This window comes from Chaetura pelagica, unplaced genomic scaffold (genome assembly GCF_000747805.2).
Source record: "Chaetura pelagica isolate M959 unplaced genomic scaffold, ChaPel_1.0 scaffold47, whole genome shotgun sequence".
Lineage (NCBI taxonomy): Eukaryota > Metazoa > Chordata > Aves > Apodiformes > Apodidae > Chaetura > Chaetura pelagica.
In genome coordinates this window covers 3,806,809-3,819,732 of record NW_009954140.1, presented here as the reverse complement: position 1 = coordinate 3,819,732, position 12,924 = coordinate 3,806,809, and the positions used below count along the sequence as shown (strand labels likewise).

Genomic DNA, 12,924 nt, shown 5'->3' with positions numbered 1-12,924 from the left:
GGAAAATTAAGAGAATTGCTAATTGCTTTTCAATCCAGTGGAACCTTATAACTGTAGAGCTGGGAGAACTGATGGGAAAGGAAAGGACAGATGCTTCATGGGATTTTCAGGTGTCACATATAGGTGTGTATCCTGGATGCATCAGCATAGCTGCAGCAGTTTCAGATTTGCTAAATGGGGGGCAAAAAGGGAAAAAGAAGAAAACATTTGGATAATCACACAAAATCTAAGCAAGGTGTACAGGTCTCTGTGCCTGAGCTGCTGCTCTGACACATTGGTACTAGCACAGTGTTCCTTCATGGAATGATAAGACTTTGTAAAGCATTCATATTGTTGCATATCTAGGTCATATAAAAAGATTCATAAATGTTATATCTATCTAGCAAATAATTGTGCCGTAGGCTAGAGGTTCAAAGTGGAAGGTTAAAGTTCCCTTTTTGGTGAGCTAAGAAATAATAAAAATATAAGCTTAGGAACAGCATTATATTCTACAATCATGTTCATAAGGAGCAGAGCAGCCTTACAATTGCTGCTCTGCCAGGCTGTGCTCTCACCACTTCCACTGGACGTTTGCCAGGGAAAGTTCAGAACCCGCACTTCCCCTCTCCTTTTCAGTTAATCATTTGATTTCATCTTTTTCTTTCCTCTTGCTGTATAAAGCTGTATTCTTGCTTTCTTTTCTGCCCTTGCATCTCAGTTTTTGACTGTTTGCTTTATCTTCCTTTTCTGTGGCTTTTGTTCACTGAGAATAAAGGTGCTGCTGTTTCCATTAATGTTAAAAAATAACATTGTTGGTTTAGAGGGAAAAGTGTTTAATAATTTTTATTTACCATGAAAGTCTACAGGAATAGAATATTCCACACAGTCAAATGGCTGTCAACGTTCAGATGCTACTTTTTGTATGTGGGCAGTCTTCCTGAAATGAGCTGTTTTCTGATAAAAATTGTCAAACTTAACGATGCTAACCTGTTAAAAGTAATGGAAAGTTACTGGTAGCCTAGAGGAGGAAGTGGAATGGAAAGTAGAATTTGTTGCGTCTCATGAACAAGGGCCTTTATGAGAGAAATAATAGTATGTCTTTGCAATGCATCACGTTTTATCATCAAAACCAAAAGTCTGTTTTGTAGTAAAGGTTGTGAGAGATTAGTGGTTGAATTTATAGTAATGTTGCTGTTATTAACTTCATAACCACCTTAGTTTAGTAGTGTTCTGTTTGACTTGAGTATTATGGTTGTTTAAACAGTAGGTAGATGACAATCAAGTTGTATGATGGTTATTTGGCTTTCTGAATATCTGACACTGTCCTTAATGTATAAGCTGTGGGAGAAGAGCACACAGCAAACCTTAACATGTTGAATCTCCCAAGCTACAGTCCTTACATTATTTGTTTATTCACATTTAAGTACTGGTATCTAATAATTCTCTGCAAAAAAAGTTGATTGATATTAAATGTTGTCATTTATCCAGATATTATAAAATTAATATTTAAAAAATACTCTTACAGAGAGGAAGATTCAGAAAGTGAGAAAGACAAGAAAATTTGGTACTATAGCACAAAGATACAGCTGGCAGAGTTAATTGAATGCCTAGACAAAGATTATTGGGAAGCTGACCTGTGCAAAACTCTGGAAGAAATGCGTGAAGAAATTCACCGGCACATGGATGTGACGGAAGACCTTACTAATAAAGCAAGGGGCAACAACAAGTCTTTCCTTTCTGCAGCAAATGGTAAGAATATTTTGTTTAATGGGAGAGATGTTCTCCTTTGAATTAAATACTAGTTTATTTTCATGTAAGAAGTTTATAGAAGTTGATGGAGAAGCATATTGAGGTAGCAGCAAGGTTATATAGTGCTGATGTCTTGTAGGACTCTGTCGTGTATTCCAGGGTGTCCTGAGGGATTTGGATTCCTGATACACTTAGGGTGTACCAGGTTGTGATCACTGCAGGTGTTGGAGTGGAGCTGTGTTAGCTCCAATATTATAGAAAGTGTGAAAGAATGCCTATCTCCTCTGCTGTTGCCCACCAATTTACTTTATCTACCTTGGAGCAATAAATAGCAATATAAATCTGTGAAGGTTTAACCTTTGGTTCTAGGGAAGACGTGAAGATTAGATATTTAGGTTTAAAAATGGCTCTAAGTCATAGCTACATAAATGCATGACTCTGAGAAATCAATAATTAAATCTTTGGAATTGTTTCTTCTGAGTGGGGAAGAGTGGTAAGAAGTTTTATCTCATTGAGAGAAGTAGTGCTTATGTCATGTTACTTCTGCTCAGTGGCTCTGTAGGTGGTAATTTTTTGATCCTTGATGACAACATACTTTCTGTTGTAGATGAAATTTTGGACATTATCAGAGCAAGAAAAGGAGAAATAGTGGAAGATAAAAGCGCAGCAGATGATGAAGCAGAAAAGCCCAAAAGTGATGTTGATAATGATCAGACAGATGCTGAGAGGGGCAAGGAAGAACCAGGAGACCAAGATAAAATTGAGGAAACGGCCACTGAGCAAGATGGGGAAAAAGTGGAAACAGAAGGTAAGAAAACTGACTGTGCTTTTACAACCTTGCTTACGTGAAATGAATCTGTATTTGAGACCCTCACACTTCTTGTAAATGTTGAACGTGTTGGGGGTTTTTATGATTCTCCCTAAGTAATTTTTTAAGTAATAGGTGATATTTGCCAGTTCCTTTGTGGTTGAGTATCATGGTTGTTTTCCTTGCTAAGTAATTTAACCAGTTTTCCTACTTTTCAAGTTTAAAGTTAGCTTGTAGAAACTTTGGCTTTTGAGGTGCAGGTAGCACTTAGAGGTTGTGATCAACGTGTTTGTAGTAAGCACTAATATGTAGTTTTTAACATTGTTTTCCTCATCAGAATTAGCTTGTGCTTTGATTCTGAAACACCACTGCCTAATAAAAAAAAAAATGATGAGGAAAGCAGAAAGCTCAATTACAGAGCTGCTGAAGTTGCTTTCTAAGGATGATGCCAAGTGACATCCTAAGACATACTAAAGAATATTCCTAAAGTTTTGTTGTGCATTTTACTATAGAGGCAACAGTCGTTGGGGATAAAGGTAACTCTGTGGCACCAAGCACTGATGACAACAACACAAATCCTTCTTCAGGAGAGACTAGTTGCTCTGAAGGGAAGAACGCAATGGGGTGTCAGTCAGAAACCCTTGAGAGCAACAACGTGGCAGAGAAGAAGGTGGCATCAGAGCTCCCTCAGGAACTCTCAGGTACAGAAGGCACTGTTACCAATGCCTCTGTAATTTGGGGAATCTGTTGAGTTTGTCCACTAAAACCATTCACAGCGTGTATCACTCGTGCTGTTTGCTTGCAGTGCCATCCTTTACTGCTACGTTGTCATTAACATTTCAAAGTTAATTTTCTTGCAACTAGTGCTTGAGATTTGTGGTCCTCTGTGACATTAGCATTTGTTTTCATGCCTTCCAAGTATTACTATGGCTAAGCTTTTTATGTTTGATTTTCTGTATATTTTATTTTTCCATAGTGATCCATAATGATTGTTAGCATCCTATCAAAGTTTATTTCAAATTCTAATTTGCTTCTGGCTTGTTTATTTTTTAACCTCTCATTTACTGTATAAATCACTAACAAATAAAGTATTATCATTCCTGTGAGTAAACTGTTGCACTGAAATGTCAAGATTAAAGTTGCCATGCTAGGAATTTTAAACAGATTTCAGAATTATAAGCACAGAGGCTCTTGTATTTTAATGTGTTCTATTTTGCTATGTCAGTGATTCAAAAGTAGTAATGTACACTGTTATTTTTTTTAAAAAAACAAACTTTATATTTAGGAATGCATGGAATTTAATTAGGTGTTACATAAATTATTGGTGTGCTATTCTAGAATGATTTTCTATTACATTTAGAATTATATTCTATTACAAGCTTTACTGCATAACCAAATGTTATTCCAAACAGCTGATTACTGTTTAAATTATCAGTTTTATTTTCAGATCTTAAAATATACAAAAATACTCTAATCTGTGATGTAGCCATAGTCAATAGGCTGCAAAAAGTGATAGTAGAGATTAATCCATAATCTGAAAGCCTCATTATACACTTTTTTAATACAGATACTGTCCTAGTGCATGAGACCAAAAGCATACATTGTAGTTATTTGGTATTGTAGATATTTTTACCAGTTGTCATATTTGTTATTCCACTTTAAACTTAAAATAACTGTATAGAAGCCTAATGGAAAATATTAATATCTCATAACTTTATTCCAAGCACATATGGATTAATATTTTATTTCAAAGATTCACTTATTTACCATTTCTTTATTATACTTTTACAGGTACTTTTCTCCTTCCAAAGCTTCTAACTTATTTTTAAATTAGTAGGCTCTTTTTGTAGGAAGGTGTGTTTTGTTCTTCCTCAAGTCTTAATTTATTGTCTTCGCAGTGATGCTTGTGTTCCTCTTATGAAATTTCAGTATGAGACTCTTGGAGGAAGAGATGCTGAACCAGTGTCAGTGAGGCAAAAACTCCCAAAGAGGAGAAAAGAAGACTAAAATTCAAAGCTAGATGAGAATGTGTCTGTCACCATCCTTGTTAAATGTAATTTGGGTAGAAGTATTTTATTTAAGGGTTTTGTTTGGGTGTTTCCATTCTATTCCAAACAGCAGGCACCAAAAAAGGTTCCATTTTTCCTCTTAGTAAAACAGGAAATGGATCAAACAGTGGTGGCAAAGCCAGGAATTAATATGCATTCAGGTTAGGGAACTTCTACAGACCCCAGACTATTTTCCTAATCATCTTTCTGCTAGAAGTGAGTATTTCACAAAAAGGAGGTTTTGTTCTGTAACCTTCCTTCACAACAACAGAATCTCTGATGTTTTGAATTCTAGAAACAGAAAGATCCTGTGTTTTTTAAACAGCTGTGCTGTGTCTCTTGCACAATATTAAGAAGACATTGCTGCTCTGAGGGATGGTGGGTTGTTCTTAGTGAGAAACTGGAGTGATTTATTTCTAGGTAGCTGCAGTTCACTGAAGGTGTAGTTGCAAGGTGATACTTGGGCAGTACACCTAAGAATGAGTGAGGAGACAATGTCCACAGCTGTCAAGACAGACCATAACAAGGACAACTGAGGGCCAAGAGCCCATTTGTCTTACCGAGCTTGAAGCTCAAAGTGAATTATTTGAGGAATAGCTAAAGCAGAAGGAAATCAAAAGCCATAAAATCATAGAAGCTGCAGGAAGATGAAATTTCATGAAGTCTGCATTCTAAAAGCAAAACAAAGTCTCAACAGAGCCTTCTCTGTGTGCAAAAAATAATTGTCTTGGATTAAATATGAATATATTTTAAATACAAGTATGATTTTCAGTTCTTCAGAGATGTAAAAGTTGAAACTGCTTGAAAGAGAACAAAAAATACTTTCATGGATACAGTGCTCTGGAGGGAATCAATATTTTATGGGCATTTCTCTCTAGTCAAGCAAAAGATGTTCAGCTGACTTTTTTTAATGAAAAATTTAAAACTAGAAAAAAATGCATTGATCCAATTTAGAAGAAAAACTAAAAATGAAGTTGATTTTTTTTGTAGAAGAAACTGGTGAGATGATCCCTAGCAACAGCAGCAGTGCATCTGCCGCTCCTCAGTCAGATGTTGAGAACAGCAACAGCAGTGAGTTGGACTCTGGGCAGAATGACTCCATCAAGACTCCTGAGGATGCTGAAAATGCAGAGAGGGGATCCCAGACTTCAGAGGACATAGGTAATAATGATAGTGTTTCTAAATTTTGGTTTATGCCTCTTTCCTTTAACCTTCAACTTGCATACGTCACTATAAAACTTCCAATTTTTAAGTTTGTTTTAAAAGCCTTTTTTTTTTTTTTTTTTTCCTTTTCTCCTGGGCAGGAGAGAGATCTAATGGGGAAAGAAGTGATTCTCCAGGCACAGGAAAAGGCACGCCAGGATCGACACGAATGCTCACAAGGTTGAGAAATCCAGATAGCAAGTTGTGCCAGATGAAAAGTCAGCAGGTTGCTGCTGCAGCCCATGAAGCAAATAAGGTATTTAAAGAAGGCAGAGAAGTTTGTGCACATCTTGGAAAATTCAAAGTAGTACAACAACTGTTTTAGAAAACTGATGATGTTTTTAAAAATAAAAAAGTGATTTTGGCAGACTATGGAGGTACTTAAAAAGAAGTAGCAAAAATAAAATAACAAATTATTAAATTCTAATATCAACGGACACTTATTTTTCTCCTCTTTGCTCTTGCCCTCTTATTTGCTATCTGCAGAGTGTATGACAGTGTCCCAGGACACCTGCTTTCCTTGAACATTCTGGTCATAAAAGTTAGAGAATTATTTGCTATATAGCCAGTAATAGGTTTTATGCATTTTCTCCCACTTCTGTCTTCAAATCCCTCAGAACTGGTGTGCCAAAACTACAGTGGTTTGTGTTTGATTATTGTTTAATAACTAGATAATAGCCACATTTTCAGGTCATAATAAATCTGTGCTGGCAGAGTATGTTAACTTAAATACGATGATTGCAAAATGGTGGCACTGCTTGATGCAGACAAAAGTGAATTATCTCTCCAAATGTCTGCCAGTTGGTATAAATTGTTTCTATGGATGTAGGTTGGTTGCTGTTCATTTGATGGTTTGTTTTGTTTTCTTTTTTAAGTAGCCCAGTTTCTCCAGGAGTTAAGTGAATGAGTTCATTGCAGTTAGTTGTCTGCATGTTGTTTGCTGTATACATTTTGGTTTTGTTAACTGGTTTTTCATGCCATGTTTTAAAAGGTATTTGTTGGCTTAGCTACATGTATGAATTCTGTTTTACCAAGGAGGGGTTTCACAAAAGCCTACAGAAGTTTAATGAAGCTATTTTGTCAAAGCTGACTCCCTCAATCAGCATATTTCAGAGCAGCAAAACAGGTTCCTCTCTGATGTTCTGAGGAGCCTGGATGTTTTTTGGTTGGTTTTTTTTAAATGGTCAAGTTGAACGTTGGGAATATCCTAACTTTATATACAATCAGTGATGAGGTACCTATATTTAGTGTACCAGATAAACAGTAACTTGCTTCTACAAACTGATGCAAGTTATTCTTATATACAGGCAGTTGAAGCCTACATCATAAATAATTCAATATTTGAAGCTTAAGTGTATCTTAAAAATAATTCTTTCTTTCACAAGGTTCTGGTGGTCAACTCTCAAGGTGAAGTCTCCCGGATGACCACAAAGAAGGAAGTTGTGATGAAAGGCAATATGAACAATTACTTCAAGTTAGGGCAAGAGGGGAAGTATCGTGTTTATCACAATCAGTATGCCACTAACTCCTTTGCACTGAACAAGCACCAGCACAGGGAGGATCATGACAAGAGGAGACACCTCTCACATAAATTCTGCCTGACTCCTGCTGGAGAGTTCAAATGGAATGGGTCTGTCCATGGCTCCAGAGTTCTTACCATATCCACTTTGAGGCTCACTATTATTCAGCTCGAAAACAATATCCCAGCATCATTCCTTCACCCTAACTGGGCTTCCCACAGGTAAATTAATAAATGAAAATAGATATTCTCTTCTTGTATTTTTGCTAACGGTATTAAAAAGAAATGGTCTTTTGTTTTCAAAATCACTAATTTCAAAGCACTATGCTTCAGAACAAGTTTGTGTTTTGTGCTGGATGGCTAAAATAATTGCACATTAAAGTACTGAAATACAGGAGGTTTTATCCTGCCATTAAATCTGTGCTGTATTAGTGCACATATATGTTTCAGATTTTTGTCTTTTTTCTGATTTAGGTCTAACTGGATTAAGGCTGTTCAGATGTGCAGCAAACCTAGAGAATTTGCACTAGCTCTGGCTATATTGGAATGTGCAATCAAACCAGTTGTCATGCTGCCAATCTGGCGGGAATCATTGGGGCACACTAGGTAAAATAAACATCATCTTATTTGACATAAGAACTTTACTCTGGTTTACAATTACCAGTTCCTCTAAGGCTGTAAGAATTATGTTTGAATTTAGTTAGTCATTCTATGCTTGAAGTGTTGTTCTCAACCAGAAACAGTGAAAATACATGACAAGATTTTTATAGTGTCAATGCTCCTGCAAAGCAAGTTTCTGTTCTTTATCTGTATCATTATCAAAGTGATAAAACTTTGGGAGACTAGAAGAGGAAATTTCAACAAACTTCGTTCAGTGAAGTCTGTATTTTGTTTTTTATTATGTCATAGAACAAGAAAAAAAATGTGTCTGATGTTAGACACAGTTGCAGACAGCTGTGTTTGCCTTTTGTAATAGCCAAAAAAAGCAGTGTGATACATATAACCTGATACTGGGTGTTCCACTTAACTTCAGATATTTAAAATCATTCAAAGGGGTAGTATAGGATGTTGTTTGACTTCTTGTATTTGCTTACAAGATCCTGAACTTAAATCTGTATCTATTAGATTACGCAGAATGACAGCAATAGAAAGAGAAGAAAAGGAGAAAGTGAAAAAAAAAGAGAGAAAACAAGAAGAAGAGGAAACAATGCAGCAAGCTACTTGGGTGAAATACACGTTTCCGGTCAAACATCAAGTAAGGTTTCCTTTTGTGAAAAACAAAAAAAAACCATCATAGTAAATTGTATTGTCATTGTGTTACTCCTTGCCATTGGAGCAGGATGGAGTAGGAGCCGTGCCCAAGTGTTCATGCACATAATCTTGGTGTGAACTAAATTTGACGTGTATTGTGCTCTTGCTGACACTGCCTGAGTTGACAGATGTTTGTCTGCAAACTGCAGCCTTTCCTAATGGAAAGGTCATTGAAATTTTGTATGTAGGTTTGTCCCTGTTCTCCATTCCTACAACGCACCCACTCCCCCACCCTCCCAAAAACCCCAAAATGCTAGCCTAGCTACCTTTACTATGGAAGGTTATATAATATGATGGGGGAGCTACTATAGAAACTTCTTTATATTCTCCTACATTAGATATTAAATATTTCTGCTGGAGTGGTTCTTTGCTCTGAATTTATTTTTTGTAACAAAATGCAGGTTGATTCAAAAGCTTTTATAATTTTGCAGCTTTTTTGGGTAAACAATTTTCCTGTTACATGAAATAAATATGGTTTTTAGATGTTACTGTGATAGAATCAGTTACCAGCAGATACATCTTTAATTTTAGATGGTATATTTTTTCACAAATATAGTTCAGCTTGCTAGAAAAAGTCTGTAAATTGAAGTTTTGTATTTGATTTTTTGTTTTGTTTTTTTTTTAAATGGTCAGTTTTTAAGCGAATATATAACTTAATGCAATAAGTAGCACCAGTAAATCTACTGTTTTAAAAATTCTGAACAGGTTTGGAAGCAGAAAGGAGAGGAATATAGAGTAACAGGATATGGTGGCTGGAGCTGGATTAGTAAAACACATGTCCACAGATTTATGCCCAAACTGCCTGGAAATACTAATGCAAATTACAGAAAGTTGCTACCAAGTAAGTGTCTGCATTGCTTTTTTTTTTTTTTTTAATTTTAATATACTGCTTTTTACTTTCTATTCAGATAATATATGCATGTGAATTAATATACTCTTTAACAGTCTGGCTTTTCAGAAAGTGGTATTTAGTTTGTAGGAAAATAGGGGTGTCTTTTGCTTTGGGGTGTTAGGATTGGTTTGTTGGTTTGTTTATTTTAAGAAAAGCTGAACAAGGATTCCTGAAAAAATAATGTAAAAGAAACAGTTTTCTCTCTGGTGGCCTTTTAGGTAATTTTTTAATTCCATATTGCACTTAGCTTGATATATGATGTTACCATTGTATACTTAATTCTATTTCTGAATTTCATCAATGATGAATGAATGATTTGAGAGGTAAACTAACATACCTCAAAATGTAGGAGAGTATTAAAAAGCAAAAATCTGAATAATTAAAACATTGTAATTGATTTGTTAATAGCAAAGAGTGAAGATGAAAAATGCAACTTGGATAAACGAAAAGGTCCAATTAAGGTAAAAACAGAGAAAGACAGAACAAAGGATTCTCAGGATCTGCAAGCAAAAGACAAAGCAGATGGTTCAGAAACTTTGGAGAAAGTGGATGTGAAAGAAGAAAAGTCATGTGAAGAGAAAGTAGAAGTTGATACAGTTTCTGAAAATTCAGATCAAGCAAAAGACAAAGGTGACACACTTAAGTTATTGTACAGCTACCTGTTCATAACAAGTTTGCATGTGTGAAAGTGCAGAACCAGCAATAACTGGTGAAAACCTGTAACAGATTTTGTTGAGATGTTTAAAATGTCTCGGTTAAATTATTGCCTATTATCCCTTGTAGTAGTGCCTGAAATTTTTGTTCCCTTTTTCTTGACATCTATTAATACGCTCAAAGGTTCATTTATTTCTTTGTACTTAATGTATAAAAATATGGTTTGGTATTCATTGCTTAGGGAGCTTACTGATTGAGAGGTATTTCTTTTTTGCAGTGGAAAAAGGTGAAAATGATAAAGTCATCAAGGAAGAACCTATGGATGTAGATGATGTGAAAACTGAACCCCCCGTAAAAGATGAGGACAGTCATTGCAAGCGGGATATCATCAATGTCAGTGAGGGGTTTCATTTAAGGACTTGCTACAAAAGGAAAGTAAAATCATCAAAATTAGATGGACTACTTGAGAGGCGAATAAAACAGTTTACACTGGAAGAAAAACAACGTCTAGAAAGGATGAAACTGGAGGCTAGTGCTAAAATAGTAGGTGTTCCATCTGTAAACCCCCAGAAGAACATAGATGAGCTACAAAAGAGAAAAGTAAAAGAAGGAAGCCAGTTTGATGTGTCTTCCCAAGGTCAACCCTCCATTTTGGAGAAGACTCAAGCAGAAGGTGCAGGGCAGGACTGCTTGCCAATGGGCAGCATCTCTTGTACCAAAACTGGTGAGCCCTCTTTGCCTTTGCCCGACAGGCTGTCAAAAGGAGAAGGCCAGCTACTGGATGAAGATTCCCCTCAGTCCTCTGAAGGTGAAAGCTCCATACAGAATGATAGCAAAGAAAACAACCCTGGTCCTAGGACTCCTGATAAGTATCAGGGCCAAGAGGCTGTGGAAGAGTCTGATAGCTCCTTTGTAGATGCCTTGAAACAAACAACTACAGAATGGGATCTTTCAGAAATAAGTGAAAAACCTTTGAAACAAAAACTACCTACTACCAGAGTATCTCAGCATGAATGTGAAAACTTAAAGCCAGTGGTAACAGAAAGCAGCTGTAGAAAAGATTCTATGGCTACTCTTGAAAAAACAGATTCAGAAGGGAATTCTGAACAGCAGAGCAAAGATCCAGAAAACAACTGTATGATAAAAAGCCATGTTGAACCAACATCCTTTCAAGAAAGTGAAATGGAAGAAGACATTCCTACAGGAAAGACTGAAAGTAAATCTGAAAACAAGATTACATTTCACCAAAAATCAGTTAGCAAAGATCTAGAACCATTTAAACCAGAGCTAATTTCTGAAAGAAACATTGAAAGTCAAACTTCAGAACATATGGATGAGACAGAAGCTTATGAGGATTTATTGAACTCCAAGCTGACTGAGGCTAATGGTCAAAAGAAAGGTCAAGAGACAAGTAGTACCATAAGCAAATATCTTGATCAGACAAATATAAATAATGTTCCTGACAAAAAGAATAATAAAGATGAAGAAAATGAGACAGACTTAGAAAAATCAGCATTTCAAATTAATGGAAAGGACAATGATATTAAAGTATTATCAAACGATGACTGCTTAGTTAAAGATACCTGTGAAACTAAGGCAGGGGGTGATATTGAGCCAAAAGTTAATAATATTAATAAATCCATTCCAGAACATGAAATAAAATCATTGAGTTTTAAGGAATCTTCAGTAAAACTATTCATGAATGGTGACATCATGGTAGAGGACACAAAGGACAATAGTGAAGACCCTAAGTCATGTCTGCAGAGTTCACCTGAGTCTGGACCAGGAGAGGGTCTTCAGCCACCAGATGAAGTTTGCAAGTTTGTGCAGACAACTGAAGAAAAACAGCTTTCTCCTGAGAGATCTGCCTTTGTTGGCACTGCCTCCACACCAGCACAAGCTGCCTGTAAAGAAAATAACCTTAATAGTGAAACAGAATCCATGGAAACTGAAGTAATCGAGGATAAGAAAGTTGCTCCGTCGCCTGTAACCTCATGTGAGGAATCTAGCTTGAGTAGTGACTTTGCCGAGCAGAATGGTGTACAGACCTACAAAATGGAAAATATTAATGGAGAAAGTAAAATAAAAACTGTTATTACTGAAGTGACTACCACAACATCAACTGTGTCTACAGAATCCAAAACTGTGTTTAAAGTTGCAGAAACTGCATCTTCTAATGATGAGAAAACAGTAGTGTCATCTACAGAAAATTGTGCCATATCCACTGTAACTACCACCACTACTGTAACGAAGCTTACCACTCCAGCTACAAACAGTAACGTTGATGTCATTTCTGTACAGGAGCACAGCAAAACTGTGGTTACAACAACAGTGACTGATTCACTGACCACCCCAGAAGGCACACTGGTGACCTCCATGACTGTCAGCAAAGAGTATTCTACAAAAGACAAAGTGAAGTTAATGAAATTTGCAAGACCGAAAAAAACTCGTTCCGGAACTGCTTTGCCATCATATAGAAAATTTGTTACCAAAAGCAGTAAGAAAAGCATATTTGTTTTACCCAATGATGACTTAAAAAAGCTGGCCAGAAAAGGAGGGATCAGAGAAGTTCCCTATTTCAATTATAATGCAAAGCCTGCCTTGGATATCTGGCCGTATCCATCCCCAAGGCCAACTTTTGGGATCACTTGGAGGTACATACTTTTAAGTTTTTGAGGAAAAGTTTAGGATATAATGAAGTTGATTCAATATTAAAATACAGTTAATTGAATTTTATAATACAAGTGGTGTACGTGTTTGT

General features: G+C 36.2%; 1 protein-coding gene across 1 annotated transcript in view; it reads left to right on the top strand.

Annotated features, from left to right (window-relative positions):
- Positions 1-12,924, top strand: part of BPTF (bromodomain PHD finger transcription factor) — a 51,453-nt gene that overhangs the window by 16,132 nt on the left and 22,397 nt on the right. Inside the window, exons 3-13 of the mRNA XM_010002698.1 lie at positions 1,505-1,728; positions 2,336-2,536; positions 3,049-3,237; positions 5,575-5,745; positions 5,889-6,064; positions 7,173-7,528; positions 7,781-7,912; positions 8,432-8,561; positions 9,323-9,458; positions 9,918-10,139; positions 10,441-12,817. Of these exons, the coding sequence (XP_010001000.1) occupies positions 1,505-1,728; positions 2,336-2,536; positions 3,049-3,237; positions 5,575-5,745; positions 5,889-6,064; positions 7,173-7,528; positions 7,781-7,912; positions 8,432-8,561; positions 9,323-9,458; positions 9,918-10,139; positions 10,441-12,817 (4,314 nt within the window). The remainder of the gene's footprint in view (positions 1-1,504; positions 1,729-2,335; positions 2,537-3,048; positions 3,238-5,574; positions 5,746-5,888; positions 6,065-7,172; positions 7,529-7,780; positions 7,913-8,431; positions 8,562-9,322; positions 9,459-9,917; positions 10,140-10,440; positions 12,818-12,924) is intronic.